At 41.2% G+C, this 24,516-nt stretch overlaps 1 protein-coding gene across 6 annotated transcripts; it reads left to right on the top strand.

Annotated features, from left to right (window-relative positions):
• Positions 1–922: 922 nt before the first annotated feature.
• Positions 923–22,546, top strand: slc6a5 (solute carrier family 6 member 5; the record flags this gene model as incomplete). 6 transcript variants are annotated; one of them, XM_084351751.1, is made up of 17 exons in its annotated part: positions 1,678–1,723; positions 3,140–3,248; positions 4,213–4,686; positions 6,384–6,531; positions 7,067–7,198; positions 7,317–7,490; positions 8,992–9,142; positions 9,886–10,018; positions 11,462–11,596; positions 11,695–11,798; positions 13,197–13,321; positions 13,485–13,597; positions 16,716–16,847; positions 17,233–17,332; positions 18,879–18,979; positions 20,546–20,713; positions 22,103–22,546. In XM_084351751.1, 16 exons carry the CDS (start codon positions 3,246–3,248, stop codon positions 22,256–22,258), a joined length of 2,349 nt encoding a protein of 782 aa, XP_084207877.1. In that variant the 3' UTR covers positions 22,259–22,546. The 6 variants fall into 6 exon arrangements, with proteins under 6 accessions (XP_084207879.1, XP_084207878.1, XP_084207877.1 ...); XM_084351753.1 differs by lacking the exons at positions 1,678–1,723; positions 3,140–3,248 and adding an exon at positions 923–1,210; XM_084351752.1 differs by lacking the exon at positions 3,140–3,248 and having other exon boundaries at positions 1,653–1,723.
• Positions 22,547–24,516: the final 1,970 nt, after the last annotated feature.

Below are 24,516 nucleotides of genomic sequence, written 5' to 3'. Positions count from 1 at the left end.
TACAGCTGAAACTATAATAAGTCAATTTTCGTTCATCATTCATAAAGGAAAATACTCTTATTTCTTATATAAAAAGTCAACATTTCTGAAGCTTTGTTGTCTAACTTCGATTACAGTTTCCAAACAGTCGAGTCAATTGTCCCAAATCTTTTAATTTAAGGCATTATTTGGTGTGGCCTGCCCCTTGAACACCTTTTGAAAACCGACTTGTCACTCAATAATGACTATTGTCTCTTCCGTTAATGCTGCTACTTCATTTTTATCAATAAACAAGAAAAAAGTACATTTCTGTAACATCATATTTTTCTCAAATTAACACCTACACAAGACGTTTTAACTGATTTTCTTGAATTGAATTGTTAAGCCAGGACTCATGATGATGATGATGATGGTGGGAGCCGTGGGGGCCTCTGGATGACCTCCTCCGCTGAATCACTGCTTTCCAGGCGCTTCAGATGGATGCGGCTTCTTATCACTCAGGCGACAGTGGGAGTGATCAATTAATTACACGGGCTCGTGTAATTAACGAGCACGAGGGGGGTAGTTCAGCTCCTCCATCAAGACATAGTCTGGGCCAAATAAAGTCAGAAATGAATATAGGCTACAGTAGAGCCAAGCTTAAAATGTAAGATATGAACGATGCTTTGTTAGTCCGAGTGTCTTTTAAACAAACAACCAAAAAGGATAATCAAAAGTGTGAGCCCAGTAGGAGCTCTAAAAATAACTTCCTGATAGGATCTAAATGTCCCCTCGATACACGTGGTCTTCATTTTGCTGCATGTGTGTAACGCTCTGCAAACACCCTCTGCAAGCCTCTTTGAATGAAACACCGGCATGGTGTGTGTGTGTGTGTGTGTGTGTGTGTGTGTGTGTGTGCGTGCGTGCGTGCGTGCGTGTGTGTGTGTGTGTGTGTGTGTGTGTGTGTGTGTGTGTGTGTGTGTGTGTTTCCAGCCAGCGGACTCCGGAAGACGAGCAGAAATCAATTACAATTATTCTCTGTTGACAATGTAATTAAACTCAAGGCGGCGGCTAATACACCCGCTCCAGTCTCTTATCTGGAGCGGACGGAGATTTACAAGCGGAGGGAGCGCAGCGTGCATAGCAAGTGAACGGCCCCGAGTGGGACTGCGATGGTCCCGGTGTAACCACAGTGACGGTCCCGGCGGGGACACTGCCTCAAACCCCCCCAGCTGTCGTGAAATTAGCTCAGGTAAAAATCGACAGAAAACTGCATTGGCCACATTATGTTAAGGAACCTGTGTAAAAACACGAATGAGGAGTTATAGGGCCTGTATTAATAATAGTTTGTAGTTTCTTAAAACAGTTATTTGGGGTTGTTTTCTCAGAGTAATGTGCTAGAAATACTTTAGAATAGCCTAACTGTGTAGTTATTTTATGTTGGCCAGTTCTCCTGCATTGTACTGTAAACAGTTAAGCTAGGCTAAAATTAGCTTACCTATTTTAGCTAGCTAGCTTTACTTATTGTAAGTAAAAACGTAAATTAAAAAGGCCATTTTTTTAGGGGTTTTTTTGGGGTCTATTATTATTATTATTATTATTATTATTGTTATTATTATTATTATTACCTGTCCTGTGTTCCGTTTAGCTTTGTCGCCTGTTCCGGAACAAGCTAACCAACCTGGTTGCTAAGCAACGACGCACAGGCCTAAGTGGTTATTTTCGTGAACACGGTAACAACGGTTGACAACGGCTGGACCGTCAGGTTTGAGATTAGCATCCAAATTACAACTATTTTGACTCAGTCAATGAAAGGAGAGGGCCGCAGCTAATTTTGTTCTATTTAGAATAGAAAAAAATGCTAAATGTTATGAGTGAATCAATTTCCCTCCCTCCTGTTGGTGTGTTTGTGTATTTTATGTATAGCCCAAAGGCCCTTTGTATGCTTGTGTGTTTTAACATCAGCACTCACTGATTGACTTAAAGTATGGAAGCCTAAAGATACAACTGTTTTTAATTAACAAGTTAGCCTTAATTGCTGGGACAAAAGGGTTCGCTTGTGTCTTTCTCAGTTTATGGATATATCCCCACACACACAACCTGCATATACATTATCCCCTTATAGGGAGCCTTGGATAGTGCTATGCGCAATGCAGTGTTTTAGAGTCTCCAGCATGGCACCTTTTCCCCCCTCCGCTGTCACTGCTTCCATAGTCCAGGCTCCAGTGGTTGGCTCCGGTTCCTCCTCACACACGTGATTTAAGAAAAAAAAAAAAAAAAAGAGGCCTCCTTCTTGCGTAAGACTTTAACAAATGAGTAGCTTCATGAAGACCTCGCCCACATTTTTTTTTTAAAAACTTGATCAATGCTTATATCGGTGACGCACGAAGGAACGTATAGAGCCTGAAGCGCGCCGTGCGTAAAACCCGTCAAGTGGAAAAACTATTTATAGTTCAGACCATTTTTAGCACATAGTCTTAAACAGTCTTTTTGACTTTTACAACTTCTCAAAATTACAGTATTTATGTATTTTGATGATATGTCTATGTATAATCATATATTTAAAGAATAGCCTACCAGTCTCGTCTTTTTTATATAAAACTAAAATAAACACTTGTACAACTAATCCCTTTGCTTTTAAAGTCCAGTTTCTGCATTGTTCAGGCCTAAATGTAAATAAAGAACAGTTTCTCTGTAAAACTTATCATCTTGTTGACTGAAAAAGCCTCTTTCCCACGAGTGGCTACTGTAATTGTAACTGTACCAGAGAATCACGAGTCAGCACACTGCAGACATTACTTAGACCCTCTGCTGAATTAGATCTTCTCCAATAAAAGCCTAAATCAAGAAATCTTTGTCCCAAAAGAGGGTCGGTGTGCTCGTGTGGGATGTGTACACGTATGTGTATGTGTGTGAACATCCTGCACATCCAAAGAGACAAGTGTATTAATCAGCTTTGTAAGAGTGCGTCCAGCGCTCACGCATGCACCTTGCGTAACCAGAACGCACTCAATCCACGCACGTACACACGCGCCCCCCGACGTCTTGGCTCCGGTTGTCCCTTTAAAAATCCGAATCCAAGGCCAATGATTTATCAAACTCCTATTATCAAGAAAATGTCACGCGAAGGGCACCTTGCTCTGCACTGACGCAAACTCCGGTCTTTCCCACGGAGCTATAGAAAAGCTTTGCACTTGGTGCTTTGCGCGGATACAAGCAGTCCGCTTCCAGCCCGCTCCTCGCCTTTTTACAGCTGTTTTCACCCTGCCAGCAGAGATCTGCAATAAATGGTAAGTATCCGAAAACACTTTTCCACTAGCAGCTTCTTCTGTCTTAGGAAGTCTTTCTTTGCTGTTTTCTTTTTTTCCTTTTTTGTATTAATTCAACACTTTTTTAAAGCAGTTTGGCACGTTGCGCTGTCCGTGGTGCTGAAATGCAGCTGCGGCTCCACATTACAAACTTTCTTCACTTCTTTTTGTCGGCAGTCCGCATGTTTTTGTTCTCGTAAGACTGAACTCTGACTTTTTATTTATTTACTCTATTACTTTTAAACTTTAAATCAGTGAGAAAGTTAGATTTTTGTCCATCGACCTCTTTGGCTTTTATTCCATTTTTCGTTGTCTGTTTAAACAGAAGCGATTGCATCCAGGTGCAGTTATTGTTTTTCATTATTGTTAATTTGTGTTACTATTGCTATCTCTTTTTTTAATAAACCCACACAACCTTTTGGTTTGTTTGTTTTTTGTTGCAAATTTGAGTTTTCCCGGTGGCTCTCCCGCCCCCCTTAAAGCTAAATTTCAGGGAGTCATTTGTAATTCCGCCGCCCCGGGTCCGCTCACTACTGTAACGCCGGTGATCTTGCATGCCTGCCGGGGAGAGCAGAGCCACCGAGAGACCCGCAGCAGCTTGTCTATTGCCCATAAAAATCAGTGGATGTGTGTGGCTGAATGACATGAGGGGGAAATGGGGCGTAAAATTAAAGAATCTTGCAGAAAGCGAGAACTGGAGAAGCAAAGCAACCCCCTCCCTCCAACACACATAGCCCACACTCTCACTCACGCACACACACTCACACACCAACACACCCGGTAGACTGTGAGCTGAAACTATAGAGCAGCCAGAGCCAGAACATGCTGCAGAAAAACGTTGCAGAAAGAGAATTAAGCATTTTTAGTGTCAGAGCAGAGATGGGCTGCAGCAGCCTCACAGCCTCACGCTTTCTTTTGTCTTGCTGATCTGTCACTCATGTTCCAGGATTTCTCTGACCAGAGAGACATGGCCAAACAGCCGGCCAGCGCTCCTACCGGCTACATCCCGACGCAGCAGCCCGACGGAGCTGCGGGACTTACAGCAAACAAACCGGACAACACGGCTGCGTGCCCGCCGCCCGCCCCTCACCATCACCCGGCGCCCCAGCCGCCGCCTCCGTGCAACGAGAGCAAAACTTTTTGTCCCACGGAAAATAAACCGGGAGACCTGGACAGCAATAAAGCGTATGGGACGTTTAAAAACACCCCGCCGGCGGTGCCTGGATCCGTGGTCGTCAACTCGGCCTTCAGGAAGGATTCCGTCGGCTCGGCCCGCGGGGGGTCCGCCCAGTACGGCGACCCGCTCCGGGCCACCGCAGAGCAGAACAACACCGCGGGCAACTGGACGGCTATGAGCCAGACCACCATCATACTGGGAACAGATGGGAACACGTCTGTTCAGCCCGGCACCGTGACGGGGGTAAGTCAGCTAAATGAACCGTTTCCTTAACGGAGAGCGGCTGGTGTGAGAGCAGAGCCGGCGCGGTGTGGATGAGTCCGTGTGCCGCTGATAAGAGAGCTGACTGGATTAACCTGCTGCCTCCTAACAGGGAAGGTGCAAACCCCTGGGAGCTCTTACCTACCGCCATGCTGAGCTTTAGCAGAACAGTGCTGTTGATGTGTGATGGAGTTTAAGAGTCTGTGATACTGAGCTGTTGTGTTTATCTCTTAGGAAAATTTGATTTTGTAGGTTTGTTTCTGCACAGATGTGCTGAAAAATAGTATCATTGTAGCCCCGACAAGTTTGGAGCTGAATCAGTGGATGATTGTGATACAGAAACTAAAGAGGATCAAGCATTAAGAGGCCAGAACATAGACCTGTGTTTATTGTTTCCATTTTTATTGTTTTGTAATGTAAAAATCTGAAGGGACAGCTGACTCACTGATATGGATACTTCTCTGTTCTATTATCTCTTGTAGCCTATTAAGATTTCCATGAAGCCACGTGACAGTGGTTCATTTATTTTAGGCATTTGCTGCTGAATTAACGCTGTGCAGCAGACCATCATGGGTAAAAGCTTTACAGTCAAACCCCAAAGGCTGAATTATTGCACGTAAGGACACTCTGGGTGGATCCTGAGCTATTTGGCGGCCCTTATCTGCGCAGCGCGCTGTCCTGATCCCTCTGCACCAATCTGATGTAGCATCACAACTTTCAAACCCGCCTGTGTCAGCTGGATTCCCAGGAAACCAAGCGGGGTATTATTTATAATTATCAGAACAGCAGTCAGCTGAGAGGGAACATGAATCCTAGACGAAACTATTGCCTTTAATTTTATTTCATTTCATTTTTTTTGTCAATATAAACCATTTTTCTCTCGCTTGATTTTTGCTCACATGTTAAAATTATTAATGATAACGAATATTGAATCATACTCTCGCGTTATTTTCGGTGTTCCCCGCTCCCCGCAGACACACTTGGTACGGCCCAGAAGCCCAGGTGTTATCCGGCTGATAGGCAGCGCTGTACTACATGAGACTGCGGATTGTTTCCAATCCCCGCGAGGGAACCCCCACCCCTCACACACACACTCACACCTCCGTACACACACACACACACACACACACACACACAGATACTCGCATTCCCATGCATGGTGTTGTTCAGAGCCTGTCTCTGAATATTCATGCAGCTTCTTTTGTGAATTTGCTCAGATCCTGCGGTGCAGCTGTAATTACGCATTTCTGTTAGTATTTGCTGCCATTTTATCAGTAGGCCATCAGCAAAGGGGGTTGAGATGTAATTTGTTTGTAATAATGGGCCTAAATTTGAAGATGAGTTGTTTTTTTACAGGCTTGTAAATAAAAAGCTGGTGCTGAACTCTGATAATCCAGCATCTGAAATCCATGAGCCTAATATTTATTGAGCACAATGATAACCCTAATTCTCTGACAGGATTCATTCTTAAACGAATATAATACTTCAAGGTTTCTAAATGCTAGTAAAACGAAACAACACAATCGTTCACTCATTCAGACCCTCCCTGTCATTAGATCAGGCCCGGACTCTGTGCTTGTATTATTATTTTTCTGATGGGTTGTGAAATTTTGGTCCGGTGTGATTAGGCTGCTTATTTTAGAAAATGGATGAATGTCATTTTTTTTACCCCCTCTTAGAGTGACGATGATGACGAGGGGGGAGATGAGAATAAGGCCAGAGGAAACTGGTCCAACAAACTGGATTTTATTCTGTCCATGGTTGGCTATGCGGTGGGACTGGGGAACGTGTGGAGGTTCCCTTATCTCGCATTCCAAAATGGTGGAGGTAAGAGAAGAGTTCTGGGTCAGTGCTTTTTATTCCCGCCACACAAACAAACAAACGAAAAACATGTTCAGAAAATGGAAGTTTGCCTCGTTTCGAGTCGTTATTATTTTTATTTCTTATTTTTTTATGTTGCCTTTTAATGCTTGACATGTTCATTCCAATATGTCTTCTAGTTTTCTTCGTGGGCCTTTACCCAGACGAAAAACATGTACCAAAAAAAGCTTATAAAGGGGAGATTTTTATATATATATTTTGGCAAAGATAAAAACGAAAAAAGATAAAAATAAATGCACTGAAATGTTTTTGCATTGTTAGAAATATTAATTGTATAAATAGTAATAGGAAAATAAACATATTCTTCTTCTTCTTCTTCTTCTTCTTCTTCTTCTTCTTCTTCTTCTTCTTATTATTATTATTATTATTATTATTATTATATGCACGCTATTACCTTTATTTCCATTTAATTCATATCAAGTGTAACTGTTAGTCTCAGGCTTTTCTGCGCGCCGCAGCCTGATGTTTAATTCCCTTGCAGGAGCTTTTTTGATCCCCTACCTGACAATGTTGGGCATTGCCGGGATCCCAATCTTTCTCCTGGAGGTGTCCCTGGGCCAGTTTGCCAGCCAGGGCCCCGTGTCAGTGTGGAAATGCATCCCAGCACTGCAAGGTAAACTGCCACGAATCAACTGAAGGAAAACATTCAAAAATAAAAACTAATTTCTTGTCATCACGAGTACTTTTTCTTAAGAGTAATTTATATATTTCGTCTCATTTATTTATTTTAGGTTGCGGGATTGCCATGTTGATAATATCTGTCTTGATAGCCATATACTATAATATTATAATGTGCTGGACACTGTACTACCTGTTCGCTTCGTTGAAGGGCTCACTGCCATGGGCTAACTGTAGGAATGAGTGGAACACGGTGGAATGTAAGGACAAAGACATGCTGCTGTTAGGTAAGACACACACCTTCACACACACACATGCACACACACATATACACGCACCAAAAGCACCTCTCTCCTCTCACAATGCGCAATGCGTCACGTCTCCCTCAGCTGAGGTGTCCTGCAGTATAATGAATCCTGACCTGTGATCTCTGCGGTGTTCTCACTCTCAGAAACACTTTAAATTCAGAGCACCTCACTTTATCTGTGTGATCCCTTTTAATGCTACAGGCCAATAAAGTGTGAGGAGGCCCTCTGTGTGACAGAAACCAACATTTTTTATGCATTTTCGATTCTTCTTGTGTGTGATAATGTCAGATTTTATGCTCTAAGGCAGCTGGGGCAGTCTGTCTAGGTCTGATTTTTTAATGAAACTGTAGATTAAATCGTGTTTTGACTGTGAGAAAACGTGCTGGCAGGGGCACAGAGGGGCCTGATGTCGATCTGCGTCGAGTAAATATCGAAATTCCGTTCGTTTCGTGTAATATTTGCCTTCAGCGATTCTGTGAATTCAGCACAAAAACTGCTTGCTTGACAAATTTACTGTACTGTCTGAGCTGCTGCAGTGCTGCAGTGCGCCCGAGACCGACCCCTGCTGGCTGCCACATGAACTACAGGCCCATTCAACGCTGTAGTCTCTCGACCGCTCTCTCACTCGGTTATGAGGAAAATAACAGATCAAGGAGAAATATTGTCAATAAGTAAAGAAATACAATGAAAATATTTATAAAGTAATACATTTTAGATGGATTTGTAACCTTTTATATGTATTTATATGTTTACATCATGTGATCAGATGTAGTAGGGGTTGGCAAAGTAATGTGAACACCCTGATAATCTGTTACAATAGCCCTGCACAACATTTTAAACATTATTTGTAGTTTATAATTTATGTCAAAAAATGTTTTACCACGGGAGCATTTTGAGGACACATGTTGTGGTGTTGTGGCATTAAATCAAATGTTTGTTTTTTTTCAACCCCATTTAGTTACAGAAAGCTCTGCCTTTGAGTGGTTGAGTTATTGTTTTGTGCAAGATTGTATGCAGAGTTATTTTGAGTAGGCTTCAGTCCGTATTTTGTCTTGAATCTGGAGAAAGAAATTCAATAGACCTACACTGTACATCTGCACTTTATATCGTATTTTTTAAACAGCACAGGTGTAGTTTTGTCCGCACATTTTTTCTGATGTGTCAGCATGAAAAATTGTGCAGTCAAAAGCAAAACAGGTTTTCTTATCTTTCCTTTCCCAAAAGGAGGCACATATTCAGTGTAATCACTCCTGTTATTCATATTTGGCTATGTCTCATAAAGAAGATAAATCTAAATTTGACACGGCTGGATCTCACTGATAGTGAAGTCTCCAGAGCAGCCTCCTGTTAGTCATCCTATCTCCAAATCAGATCCATCTGTTCACGCCCACTTTACCCTGAGCGGACAGTAAGCTCTGTCCCACAGCGGCACTCTGCCAGTCTCTCCAAGTTGACGTGTGTTGGTTTCTGATTGGAACAGACTCATGCATCCTGCGGGACAGAAACATTACCTCCATCAAGAACTCCTCTTTCTGTCTGTCCGCAAACGCTGTGGGAAACCTGACCAAACTGATAAACATGACCGTGGATGGCAACAAGACCTACGTCAGCCCCAGTGAAGAGTACTTCAAGTGAGTGTATGATGAAAGTAAAGTAGAATTTAAGCTTAATAGAAACAAAATTGAGATCTGTGTAGTTTGGTTTACAGGTTCAATTTTTATTTTTTACGGCCCACAGATGATTCTCATGCAGATGTTTGACTTTCTAGGGCCGTTTAAACTGCATCATCTCGCATCATCAAACTATTGACAAGCACGAGTAATGATTTATGTTTTTTTGTTTGTTTGTTTCCAATTTTATCTTCTTTGTTAAGCAAAAAAATGCTGGTAGATTTTTGAAAGGGTGGAAAAATCACCAAAACTGGAGTTTAACAACGTTTTCAACTGACGATGTTCTGCAAATGCATTTTCGAAAAAAACTCCTTTTCTTAAAACAATCTTAAAATCTGCCAACAACTACAGCTCTGGTGCAAAATGAAAAACAAATTCAACTTGTTTTAGTCACATTTAATAAATGGGTAGTGGTCTCTTCAGACAGAATAAGGCAATCATCTGCAAAAGAATCAAGGAAAAATTAATTACGAGATAAAAAAAATAAAATAAATCAAATTAATTTGTGTTGGAAACATTTGGAAATAATCTTACTGTCCTGGCAGACCTTCTCAAGAGGAAAATGGAGACTAGTAGGACTCAAAAATATAGAAAAAGAGCTTTGATAAAATAAAGAATTTGTACAGATTAATATGAATCAGAGTATTTTAGTTTATTGAGATTAATGTTCAGGCTGAGCTTTGCTGTTTGAATCACACCTGCAGGTACAACGTGTTGCACATCTCTAAAGGAATTGAATATCCAGGAGACATCCGCTGGCCTCTGGCAGGCTGTCTGTGCCTGGCCTGGATCATTGTTTACCTGTCTTTAGCCAAAGGAATCAAGTCATCAGGAAAGGTAACAAAAGACACAAACTCCAGAAAATCAATCCCCTGAACTCTGCTACTGTTTGCACCTTTGGTCAGCTGTAAAAGAAAAACTGTGGCTTCAGTTTTATAGTAGGACATTGTCTTCCCTTCCATCTGTGATGAAAGCGCCCCCTAGTGATGAAGTGTGTACCATATAAGAAGTGAGCACTGCAGGACATCAGCGAGGGATCACCTCATGTTGAAAATGAACAGCCTTTGCTGTTGCCTGATGTTCGTTTCTCATAGTCTGTCAGCCTCTAAGTTAGTAAAATGCCCAGATTCCTTAATCTTTGAATTTGGTCTTTTATATGTAATATTTGTATACCGTCTATTGAATTGTGTGTCTTTGAATCTTAGAATTTTTATTCTTATATCTTACAAAGTCATTTATCATTGTTGTTACTTAAAATCAATGAACGCATTAAAAGTTCAACCTTTTAAGTTCTTTATGAGCTAAGAAAAAAACAAATTAAATAAGATCGATAATGAATTAAAGATGTTTCAGATTCAATAAGCAAGATTTGATCTCTCCAACCCATGTTATTTACTACAACCCTCACATAGTGCAGCAGTACAAAAGCACAGATAATTAACAGACTTATAACTGTTCATGTAAGATATATGGGCAAGGGTTCTTGCCTCTGCACTCCTTCAACATCTATCCAAAGCAATTATGCAATTGCTGTTACTTGTGGTATACACTTCATGCTACAGTAGATCCAATAATTGTATACTTTTGCTGGAAGGGAAGAGAAAAAGGAAACACGGAATTAAATGACTCAAAATTGGACCTTTGTAAGATATGTTTCACCTGGTCATTTTGGGGATATTTTCCTCCCTTGATTGAGGAAAGAGGACATGCAGAAAGAAATGTTTTACATCACTCCGATTGCACTTAGGACTTCAGATTGGATTCTTGTATGATGACGCCCTCCACTGGACATAGATGTGACATACACTGTGGTATCATTTTAGAGACTTCAGACTTCACTTTAGACCCCGCCAAAAGATTCACATGTTTTGTCACATTTCATTTCTTTGAAATAATAGGGTTTGTGTGTGTATCAATTAATTATTACTTATTACATTATGATGCAGAAAGCAGAAATACTTTGACAACTCTTACTGGCTGTTGCTGTTTGTTTAAATCAGTGGACATATAGGAAACAATCCATCAAAACATGTTGTCTTGACTTATCTTCTTGTAGTCACTTGTTTAGAGCAAATAAAACTCAAATACATTCATAAATAAAACCAACCTTAATATTGTAATAAAAATCTTGTCTTTAAAAAGTACTGTACTTTACTGTGTATCTAAAGAAAAAGGGGAGTCTCCTTTCAAGAACCTTTTATTTATTTCTTAAGCAATATTATCATTAGCTATCTCATTTTTTGTGCCATTGTCTCTTTTTCTTGTGTCCTTCCTGCTTAGGTGGTTTATTTCACAGCCACATTTCCCTACGTGGTGCTGGTCATCCTGCTGATCAGAGGGGTGACCCTCCCCGGTGCCTTTGACGGCATCCTCTACTTTATCACACCAAAGTGGGAGAAACTGAATGATGCAAAGGTAGAGGGCACTGCTTGCTTGATTCAATTGTGATGTATTTTGCACCGTTTGGCCTTTCCTGCTGTTAACCTGCAGCTCTTCCCCTTTTCCCATGTCAGGTGTGGAAAGATGCAGCCACTCAGATCTTTTTCTCTCTGTCGGCTGCTTGGGGAGGCCTCATCACTCTCTCCTCCTACAATAAGTTCCACAATAACTGCTACAGGTAAACACACAAAAGGTAAACTATTCTTCTGGCACCATAGATACATGACTCTGTATCTGTATGTCTGATAGAAATGTCAATAATAAATGGTACTCTTTGCAGCCAGCATTTCAGTGTTTCCTTTATTTTGTCTCACCTAAAGCATCTGCCCTCAGTGTTTAAAATCAGTGAAATGTATTTCCTTTATCACACTCTCACTAAGATAAAACATATGAAGGTATTTTATTACTCTTACCTGTAGTGCTATTTATCTTTTTTTAACCTTTGTTTATTCAGGATTCATTCACTAAAAGCGATCCTCTCTTTTCCAGGAAGACCCTGATCACAGTCACACAGTTACACAATCTATCCAGATTGCTGGTGTGAGTTGCAGATTTTGAAAATATCTGCTGTAGAGGTGCCTGTCTTATATAACGAAACTAGATGGCACTCAGCTTGTGGTGGAAAAGAATAGACTTGAAAAAGTCAACAGCACTATCTCTTTCCAGAAATCACGACCCGATTACTCAAGAAAACCAACAGACCTTGGTGTAAGCAGTTTCATACAGGAACTATTTTATTTCTGTATCACAGCGCACAAGGGAACATGCATCTACTCATGGCATCCTCCTCGAGGAGGTAATATTAACTGGCTTAGTTACCAGGCAGGTGTAGCTGTAGCTGTCGTATAAAGAAAATAGTTCCTACATGAAACTGCTCACAACAGTCTGTGGATTATCTTGAGTAAACTGGTCATGGTTTCTGGAAAGAGAAATTACTGTTGAGTTTTTCAAATGTATTTTTTTGTAAGTGTTTTGAGTGCCATCTAGTTCCAATACATTCAAGAGATTGCAGACAACTTTACGGCAAACATCTCCAAAAGTGTGAAGCTCACACCAAAACAACCTGGATAAATAGCACAACAGTTAAGAGGGAAAATGTGTACTTTTTCTTAATTTTCTTAATTTTATAAATACTAAAACAAAACAAAACAAATTCTGAAAGTTTTTTACAATGAAAATACCTTCAGTTAAAATATCCTACACACACATGCCTCATACAACAACCCTGCAGGAATATAACCTGAAATCCATTTGTTGGACAAGGACAAAATAACAGAGACATTTTATCGTATAGAGCACTGCACCCCCTTGTGTACACCTTCTGTAACTGCCTAACACTTTTTAGAGCCCTCTATTTGCAGAAATGTATTCCTGCCAGCAGATGGCGCCATTGCATCTCTTATCTGTGTGTACACAAGACAGCGACGTCCTGTATCAAATAAAACGAGCATTATCAAATTTTATATCACTTGTTAAATGTAGCATGTTTTGAATATTGCTGCATTCTTTCAGTCACTAAAGCAGATATTTGCTTATTCAACCTCCATTTCTCTCTTTCCTCTTTCCCCCCCTGCAGGGATACTATAATTGTGACATGTACAAACAGTGCCACCAGTATATTTGCCGGGTTTGTCATATTCTCAGTCATTGGCTTCATGGCACATGAGTTGAAAGTGCCGATAGAGAAGGTGGCAGATGAAGGTAAGATACCAAGCCAAGCCAACAGGCAGCAGCAGCAGGGCGGCGCTGCTCACTGAAACACACCTGAACAAGTTTAATCGGTTGATCTACTGTGGAGATGGTGTGTGTATGCTCATTAATGTGTGTGTGTGTGTGTGTGTGTGTGTGTGTGTGTGTGTTTCAGGTCCAGGCATAGCGTTCGTGGTGTATCCAGAGGCTCTGACCAGACTTCCCCTGTCTCCTTTCTGGGCGATCATCTTCTTTCTCATGCTCCTGACTCTTGGCCTGGATACCATGGTAACCACTGTTCCTTCAGTGTGTGCGTGTGCATGTGTGTGTGTGTGTGTGTGTGTATTGTTGTTTGTCTATACTATTATACTCCTCATAATAAAGATGAGGAAAATCTTTGAGAGTATGGAAAACAGTTCAGTTCTATACTTCTTTTAATTGCCACGTTTAAAGACAACCTGAGAATTAGGAATTACACTTGTACGGAAAAACTCACTGAGCCAGATTACAAAGAGAAAGTATAATAAATCCAGGATGAGATTAATTTAATTTAGCACAAAGACTGGAGGCAAAGGAAACTGTGAACTCATTTACTGTGCCTAAATTCACAGTGTCTTCCCTGAACACATGTTAAAAGAACCAAAAAGTACTGGTACAACAACAGTTTTAGAGTTGTTGGAAGATGTATGTATGTGTATTTTTTTAAAGGAGCTAGGTTTGTGGTAGCCTACCTCCTGCTCCTAGTCTTTGTTCCTAAACTAGGCTGAATACCTTGTGGATCTACCACTGTAGAGGATACACAGAGATGAAAATTATATCAATCTTCATCTGAATCTGGGCAAGACAAGAGAACGAACTTGTTCCCGAAAATCTGATTTTTTTGGCTACTTGGAGGCAGAAGAACTCGACTATGCCTTTTCCAACTCACATCCAACAGACTGAGAGCAACACTATAATCCTGTTGGAGTCATGTATCTGTCATTCACTTTCAGTTTAGGTCTGGTTTGTTCTTTACCAACCTCCTGAAAAAGTGCCTGGCTCTTTAGCTGCTATTGCTTTGTTGCAAATACTTCACCAGCTAATTGCTAATTTTGTCTATCTGTTGTCTGGTGGTGGGCAGTTAGTGTACAGTGTCTTTATCAGGGTATTTTTTTGATCAAAGTAAATGAATATGGTCAGTAAATTCATAGTGACTGCAGTGTTTAGTTTGCATTTCTAAAATCATATTTGTAAATTCTTTAACTTTTTGTATGTTGGTTTGTGAGAAAATTTGTGAATTTCTGTTGGTAAAGATCTCGAATCTCGAACAACATCAGCAGACGTTATGTCATTAATTAGAGTTTCTTGACTTTTGTTTGCTCCAAAGTAAACGCTGAACTTTGGTAGCACCATCCAGCCAGGCATAAATGCTGCACACATTGACCTAATTAACATAATTACCCATACACACCACCCACTGCGACTGATTTCAGCTGAAGTGCTCAAACTCTCGGGTGCTTGAGCAGAGGGGGGTCTGTGTGATTGGAGTGAGTGAAATTAAGTTGACCTTAAAGTTATGGAACAACACGACTGAAGTAAATCTAAGTTTAAGTACAATTAAAGTACATTACATTTATGTAAGGTTGGCCTACATTCATAGACTAAACACTTCATCTTTCTTTGGTTTCAAGGCTTAATTTTTGCCACTATAATATGTACAGACTTTGACAGTCTTTAATTATAATAGATAGATAGAATAGAATATAAATTGATTGGTGGCATTTGCATTTAAATGAATATTAATATTTGCATTTTAAAATGGAATGACAAATATATTCCTTTCAAATTTTAGTTCTGTACCACACTAGACTACTTTTAAAGACAAAAACACTTATTTGAATCTCATTTTCAAAGAAAAATATTTAGCCAACCATCATTTTATACACTAAATTAAAGCTGCTCTAATGTATATTTTTATATTGACAAGCATATGGGCTCTATTCAGCAAAAAAACTCTTTTTTCTTATTTTCTTATTTTCTACCAAACAGACAATGTTGCAACTTAGCTAGTGAAAAACTTGGAGCATTTAGCAGCTAAAGATATTTTTTTAAAGAGCTGATAAGAGAGTGATTATTGAACATACATTTATCAAGTCATCACAACAACAAAGTGAGTGATAATGGTGCTCTGTGTCTGCTGGATGTGTAATTCAGCTATTTTTTGTGAATACATTTTCTTTTATAACTTTATCACACGCCAATATTGTGCTTTTAGGTTTCTTTGATGCCCTCAAGGGCACAAAACAATCAGCTAAAATAGCTTTAAAGAGACCCCTTTTCAGAGTAACCCATGCACCACTACACTTTAAAGTTACAAAACTAATTGTGTCAGCTCCTGCACTGATTCATTCCTCATGTAACTTCAGTGAACAAACAGTGAAGTCTCCGGGAAGTCCCCAGCACCTCCAGCAACAATCCTGTGCAAACAATTCAGGCTAAAACACCAACTCCTTCAAGTGCACTGTGATGCTTCTGTGCCTAACGGAGGAGCAGAGGGCACAGTAGCACATTAAGACACAAGTCAACAGTAACAGTAAATGATGATGTTACTTTGCCTTGGCAGCGGCGCCTCCGAGGAGAGGGCTGGTGGCTTTGTTGTAGAGAGCAGCTTGGCGGTAATAGGCTTGGGATGTTGACGGGAAATTAGTTTTGGGAGCTCAGGAGGAAGGAGAGGAGCGGAGAAGTGGCAGATAGCTCAGCACCAATGTGTTTCTGCAGCACGCACGCACACACATACACACACACGATACCAACCTCCCTCAATTTGCCTGTTTGTATTTCCATCCACCGCTGTCCTCTGGGGTTCTGGACCCCTTTTTACCATCATGTTACATTTTCTAATCTCCAGACAGACTCCACCTGTCAGGTCACTTCATTGTCATCTAAATCCTTAATAGTTATTTGTTTACAAACCTGCTCCTGCTCAGGATTAGGATAATGTAGTTGATTTGTTTTGGAAATAAATGAAATTACAGTAAAAATGTGTTTATTGGACGAATTGAAGATGAACAACAACAACACCAAATTCTGACAGCAGCAGCTGCTCTGATTTAAATGAGGTAAACCTGCTGACTGGAGGCTTTTCAGCTAAAAAGCTGCTGCAATCTTGTCTGATTGGAAAATTTTCAGTAATTCTTTGGTGGAGACAGTCAGGATCTGCCTTCCAGAGTCAGCCTAACATGTTGAGTTTTGTGTTAACCTTGAAAAATGGGATTTTTCAGGAAAAATCAAGTTGAGTAATGTCTTATTTAAATACCTTTAATCATACATGTGATTAAACAAAAAAAAAAAAATCAACCTCCACCCTGTTTCACCTCCCCTCTCTTTACATTCCCCCCCTCCTTTCTTCGACTCATCTCTATTCCAGTTTGCCACCATTGAGACCATCGTGACCTCCGTGTCGGACGAGTTCCCCAAATACTTGAGGAAACACAAACCGCTCTTCACCCTGGTCTGCTGCGCCTGCTTCTTCATCCTGGGATTTCCCATGATCACAGAGGTACGACACGGACACAAAGACACACATCTGCTGCATGTGCACTCTGCGGTTGACACTCAGGCATTCTCCCAGCACCCTGCGACTCGTTCTTTGAATAAGCCGACAGATTTCTGCATGTAAAGTGCAGTCGCGGCCTTCAGAGGACCGGCTCAGTGAGCGGAACAAGAGAAACTGAGTCTTATTAAAATCCCCTCAGACAGCTTCAGAGGGCAAAATCCAGCCTAAAGTAGGATTCATACATTTCACTTCTTATGATCCGGTACAAGTCACTGTCAAAGTTAAGACCACGGACAAGTCAGAGGTGGAACAACATGAGGGAATAGGGCGAAGCTTTGAATTTTGTTGTAGTATTGAGTTTCTCTATGTGCGTGTGTGTTTATGACAGAGCGGGATGTTCATGCTGCAGCTGGTCGACACGTTCGCAGCCTCCTACTCTTTGGTCATCATTGCTATCTTTGAGCTGGTGGGGATTTCCTACCTCTATGGTGAGTACAGCTCATCCTGTTTTATCTCATGACCTTTGACCAACAAGACTCAAAGTCTAAAGCTATGCTGGTGGCCGCTAGAGGCCGCAATGTTAGTCACATCCAACTACATCAGTGTTTCTCAAACCTTTTCAGACAAAGGACCACTTAACCAATAAAACAAGACTTCATGGTCCACCTAATTTTCCCTCAACATCGGTCTACTTCAAGAGTATATTACAAATAACAGCCTAATTAGATGACAGTCTTACAAAATAGCATAGCCTACTCACTCATCATGGTCTCTTTTACCATCTTAATGGGAAAAACTGTGCTGCTTTTTCTGAGACATCAGTGAAACAAGACAGTGTCCCAAAACGATCGCAAAACTGTCACAAAACAGTCGTCTACCTTGCTGAAGTCTGACAACACAGCAAAACAGTCAGTTCAAATAAGAATGTTTGAATTACCAACAAGTTGAGTGAATATTCAAAACTCCATATCTACCCTACTCACTATGAGGCTTAACACTTAATTTAGAGCATGATATTTTAGCAAGTCTACTCGCAGACCACTAGGGGGCGCTTGCAGATGGTCCACTATTTGAGAAAGGCTGCACTACACGAAACAATTCTGTTCTTGTAGGAGTCCTGAGGGTGACATTAGCACTATCATAAAGTAAACAAAATAAAAAGGCTTATGAGTAACTTGAAGAAGCATTTCATCGCTCTAAAGAAGGCAAAATGGAGTGAACGTTACTTTTGTTTGTTTGCATATACTGCCAACAGTGTAGTGATACAAAGCTGGCTGAAAATTCTTGTTTTATATCAGGACTGGAAAGCAGCATTTCACTGCCCTCTCTGGTTGAAACTTTTTTACCTCAGATCCTTTCAATTTTAATGTTTAAGAGACATTTCTGTTCTGAAACAAAATTGTTAAATCTAAAAAACAAAACGAAAAACGCTTGAAGCACCTAAAATATTGAGCTGATCATCCAAAAGTCCTTCATGTTGGACAGTAACGTTTTTTCCACTCTCTGCTGTGTGCAGCATGTTATTCTAGCAATGACCACTAGGTGTCTCTGTTGTAATGTACAAGTCACACACACACACACACACACACACACACACATGCACGCACACACAAACACACACACAGGCAGGGAGCTCAGGTGTGTGTCAGAAGGCTGTTACCAAGGAGCAAAGCAAACCCTCTCCTCTAGTTTGTCAGAGCATCAGCACAGGTGACATATTGAAATGATTGTGTGACTCGACCTCTTCATGTCACTCACTGTTATCCGTCAATAAAGGCGGACGAATGAAGCCATCTGCTCCCTCGCTTTATCCAGGGACGACAGAAACCGATACCCTCTCTCTTCCTTTCAAACACACACACACAGACACACATACACACACACAGACACACACATAAGGATGGATTGAATTTGGTCCTTTTTTTAACGGATCTTATTAAACCCAAGTCACCCTCTGTGTCTCCTCTTCCTGACTTTCTTCCATTTCTCTTCTTTTATTTCATTTCTCTTGCCTTTTCTTTTTTCTCGCTGCAGGTCTGCAGAGGTTTTGCGAGGACATTGAAATGATGATTGGTTTCCAGCCAAACCGATTCTGGAGAATCTGCTGGGCCTTCGTGACTCCAACCATCCTGACGGTATATTTGTTTTTGCTCTTCTCATTCTCTCTCTCACGCACACACTCACGCAGACACACATTGACATGTGCAGCTTAAAATGTTTCCATCTCCGCTGCCGCCTTTCAAGTTCATTGATTTGCAGTTGGAAGGGAACAGGGGAGAAATTGCTCTTGTTACGCTGAAATCGAAAATTATTTCTTCCTTCTAATTCCTGTCATGTCACCGAGTCTCAAGTTGTTTGTGTTTTTCAGAACGGTAAATGGCAAATAGTATGACGTCAGTTCAGCTGCTGCAGACACACATATACATTTATTTCCACAGCACACTTCCTATAAAAATGGCCACTTATTTGTGTATGTTGCAAAGCTGTAAATTCGAATGCACAGCGTTTACCAGCGTGTCAGTGTTGGACACTGGCCAGCATTAACGTTAGTAATTGTACTGGAAACCACTGTAGCTCCAAAGCGGAGGTGACGATGACAAATGGAGCAGCAGTCTGGCCGGCTGGTCATCCTGCTACTCTCGAGGGAGATCGCATTTCCTCCGGGAGCTCATTGATGCACAACCTCAGGCTAATCTATTTCTGTCTGCCTTCCTTTTTCTGTTTGTCTTCCTTTCCTTCGTCTTATTCTAATCCTTCTCAGCCAACTTCGCTGTAGAGGAGGTAGAATTTATTCACCTCGGTCCCTTTTTTGTTCCGGCTGCTCATAGTAAAAAGGATGATCCCATTTTTGTCATCCATCCTCTTCTTTATATGGAACAGAGGACCCAGCTGAAGCCATGTGTCCCCAGTTCAGTGCAGTTAATTCGGAAGAGATCTACTGTCCAGTCCTCGTTTGGTGCAGAAAAGCATTACACAGTGGAGCAACATCAAGCACAGCAGCCTAAAAACAAACATTTGTGGCATAATTAAAAACAAACATAAGTGAGGTGTTTCCATCTCACTTTGTACACATTTTTGTAGTATTGCAAAAGAAAAGGTCAATAGAAACAGCAAAAGAAAAAAAATGTCCTCAATTTTTCAAATAAGTTAATATGCTTGCTTAAAGTTGGTTTTGCCTTTAAGAAAAATAAAAAAAGAGTTAAAGGAACAGTCAATATAAACATTTAAATTCACTCTCATGCTGATGGAAAGTCAGATGAAGTTTCGTAATCCACAAAACATTTCTGGAGCTAAACAGCTAAACAGCTAAACAGCAAAACAGCGCGGCAGCATTCTCCTAAACAACTGAAGTAGATGGGGACTTGTTGTAATAAAACAACCAAAAATAAAAATAAAATAGCTCCGTGTCCGGCATAATCCAAGTCTCCAGAATCCCGAGATTCAAAATTGATTTTTAAAGATGTTATTTACATCGTTTTTAAAGCTTCTGGGCATTCTGTTAAAATGTATGACGGATGGAAACACAACTAATATGGACTTGCATTTGAGGGATGCAGATAAGGCAAGTCAGTTCATAATAGATTACTTTTTAAGTGAACTCATAGCCTTATACTTGCGGCCAAAGGAAACACTGGACACTGCATCAGTAGTTCTTGAAGGTAACAGAGACCTACATTTGCTTGATTCACTGGTCTGTGCAGGGCATCCTGGGACTGAGTCTTTACCAGTGGAAGGTGATGACTTACGAGGACTACACCTACCCCAACTGGTCCATGGTTATGGGCTGGCTCATGGTCATCTGCTCCGTCATCTGGATCCCCATCATGTTCCTCATTAAGATGCACCTCGCGCCCGGCACCATAAGTGAGGTAATAATTGAGACAAAGCTGTGATGAGACATTGTCACGTATGTTTTGTTTTTGTCTGCTTCGCACACACTCACCATCCCACACACACACACTGTCGGAGAAATCAATAGCCTCATCCGTTGCTCATTAGCAGGCAGAGGCGGACTGCGGGCTGAGTATTAATTTGGACATTTTTCTGGGGGTCCGGCGGGTCTCTTTTAAATACTCAGATTAATGGATGACTTTCTCTCCTCACGTCTCTGCTCCCTCAGCAGCTCTGACAGCGGACTCAATCACAGATCATCATCCAGCTCCACATCTTAATTTCTTTTCTTTGCTTGACTGTAATACATAATCATCATAGTTTTCATTCACACATTATGTTAATATTGAATGGTACTGATGCAAAAAAAATTTCAGACACTCCACATTTTTTACAGTTTTAATGAAGTTTTAAAATAACTTTTTTGTTAAATTGATTTTTCAAATCAGTGTTTACATCATCACAGTGTCTCAAGAGTAGACGTAACCCATTATGGCAGACAAACTGACAAAGTAAGAAATAATGGGCTAAAAAAGTTCTTAGCAGTGATCACAATACAAATCAAAATGCCACGTATACAATCATAATCATGATGGAAATGCTGAAAAATGTACAGTTTGACGATGTACATTCACAGCACATATTGCTTTGGTGTAGAAGTGCTACAATGTGCTACACCTACAGACATTCTCACAATGATGCCATTCAAGGCAATGTCCTTGCCATCAGGATGAACTGGGGTTGTGAGAGTGTGGTTCAGAATGCGGACATGAGGCCAGAAGCTGCCTGGGATCAAACCTTCAACCCTGCAGTTAAGCTATACAATTTCAGACAATACATGTGTTATTTGAAGTTAGTCTGCTAGTAAATATGAACAAACCAAACAGAAGTCCAGGTGTCCTTGAGCAAGACATTGAGCACTGTATGCTCTGATGGTCAGGCCTGTGATTTGCGTTGTAGCTCTCTGCTATTGGTGTGTGAGTATGTGTGTGTGTTTGGGGGAATGAGAGGCTCACTATAAAGTGCTTTGGATAAAAGTGCTCTATGAATACAGTCCAAATGCAAATACATGTTTCTCATACAGGTTGTTTTCATCAACTTCCACCTGGATTTCTGATGAGGGTCTGCGCAATATCTTCAATTGCGTAAACCCCCTTTCTTAAATTCAGATGAGACGTAGTGGCATTATCAGAAAACCTACTGTGGCAGACAAAAATGCACATCGATAAAAATGTTACATATAGGAGCTGTAAAAGCAAGCCACTGTTAGAGAATACAGTTCTGTTCCCCATCCCCCACTAGAGACAGGACTTGATGTATCTTCTCTGCCTGTATAAAGTCTCTTTGTGCTGCCTCTCCTCTTGCAGCGTCTGAAGTTGGTCTGCTCCCCTCAGCCCGACTGGGGTCCTTTCCTAATGAAGCACCGTGGAGAACGCTACAAGAACATGATCGACCCCCTGGGAACCAACTCTCTGGGCCTCAAATTGCCCCCCAAGGACTTCCAGCTTGGCTCCTACCAGTAGCAGCCACCCCGGCAGCACCGCATCCACCAACGCCTGCAGGGGGCACCGGGATGGGGGGCGACCTCCACCTCTTCTTCTCCCTCCTCCTCTCTCTTTCCTCTACTTGCCCCTCTTTGCTTGCTGTCTTCCTCCCTGTATCGTGGATGTGGAAACAGGCTCCCTCTCCTCTCCCTTCTCTTCTTCCTCACCACTTCCTTCTCTTCTGTCAGGGAGGAGTGGCTGCCCAGGTGGAGTCTACTCCTCCGCTGCTGCTTCAGTAAATGGGCTATCATTGCCTCCCACACATGACCACTGATTACTCCAGAACCCTTCCCAGGGATCTTTATTCCAAGAGAAAAATTGTGTCATAAAATGACACAGCTCAGACTGCACTTGCAATATTAGACTCACCGTAGCTGCTCCCTATGGAGTCGTGTGTGTGTATGTGTGTTTCTGTATGTGAGTGTGTATGTGTGTGTGCGTGCCATCATATATGTGTGTAGAGATAATAAATCATCTCGGTGCAAGCAGACAAGAAAAACAAAAAGAAAATTGAACGACAGAGAAACAACGGTTCAACGAGCTCGACGGGGATCTGTGTTTTGGTCCATCTGTGTACAAAATTCCATCTGCAATACAAATAATATCAATTGCCTGTGTAAAAAAAAAAAATCACAGTATGCACTGGTCTCACATTTTGTTCCTATCCAGCAGTATATATGTATATTCACACTAACTATTGCTCAGTCGCTCTTGCTTTGTCAAAAATAGATTACAAGATCTGCAATTTGTGCCTCCTACGTCCCAGTAGAGTAGCAAATGCATCCTGATTACAACTTCCAGTAGATACACTTCGGCCTGGACGACTCTGCAGTATGATAGAAGCTTCGGCCTTTTTTCTCTCTGAATCCGAGGGACCATTTGCGATGCCCTCTTTGCCTATTTATTAAGTCATATTCCTCTTCTCCTCTATTGTATTATCCTATAATATAAAGTAGCACACTCCTAACGTAGCAAACCACTAGAGTAGTCTCTCCTTCCTTTAGTAGGTGATAACGTGGCCATTTAACCTTTTTAAGCCCCGAGAACCTGACCTGATAGCCACCCTGTGCATATATTTTAGATGGTGCATTTATTGCTGTATGTGTTGTGAACTTGTCAAGCCCTCTGTGAAAGCCATCTTAACAATGTGCATCACATCATTAGAATAACAGTATAAAATATATTTATATATATATATACATATACAGTAATGTAAAGCCTCCAGCAGAGAAGAGAGCTAGCAAGAGATAGAGATTGAGTGTGTGTGTGTGTGTGTGTGTGTGTGTGTGTGTGTGCGTGCGTGCGTGTGTGTGAGTGTTTTCATGTCTCTCTGAACACGTTTCTCTTGCTAGCTGTGTAATATCTTGTACAAAGTGTACAAAAAAAAATCTACAAGTCGTAGGTGTGTGTGTTGTCGCGTCCTCACAATGTTAGGAGCAGCTGCTATGCGTGAGTAGATGAAGATTAGACTAGAAAATGGACTCCTTCTCTCCTGGAAGTGTACTTTGTCTCTTGATGTTTGTGGTAGAGCTCCGGAGACCTCTTTGCCATTTCAGACTTATGCCTCTTGCTTCTCTGTGTGTTCTCATGAAAAACAGGGTCTCAGGTATACTCGATTCCATCAGACTACTCCGGTAGTTGTAGGAATAACAGCATTCAGTGCATAGGAAAACAGAGAATAGAGCCATCTTAATGCTAAAACTATATTGGAAGCAGTGTGGAAGTGTGTTGCAGAGGGTCAGAATCACAAAACTACTTCCTGATGACCTCGATGCAGCATCGCTTTGCATTCTGCTTGCTGTTGCTTAAATGCGCCTTGCATTGATAATACAGGACGTACAAGTGACCTAACCTGTTTTCACCAACTATGTGCAGTGTGAAATCAAATATCTTGCTTTTCATTATAAAGTAGCTAGATGGAAAAACAACAATAAGTTGAGATAAATTTTAAAAATCTAAATTCGAATGCCGTGAGATTTAATTGCCTCTCGAACCAGTTTCTTGACCGTCAATACACTGATCAATTTTATTTGCACTGGCAGAAAGTTGAGTTTCTGGTAGCCTTGCTCGCACTGTCATTCATTATTTCCCTTTAAGTTGTGCTGGCAAGACATCATTAGCCCAAGTGAACAACTGTGAGGGTGTTTCTGAGGGCGTAAAAGTTCCCTTCACATGTTACATCGCAGCAGTGTGGAGGAACAGTCTGGTTGCAGCTCAGCAGGCGTCCAACTGGCTGT

Source organism: Pagrus pagrus, assembly GCF_965226575.1.
Source record: "Pagrus pagrus genome assembly, chromosome: 1".
Classification (NCBI taxonomy): Eukaryota; Metazoa; Chordata; class Actinopteri; order Spariformes; family Sparidae; genus Pagrus; species Pagrus pagrus.
This window is presented reverse-complemented; position numbering and strand designations above follow the sequence as displayed.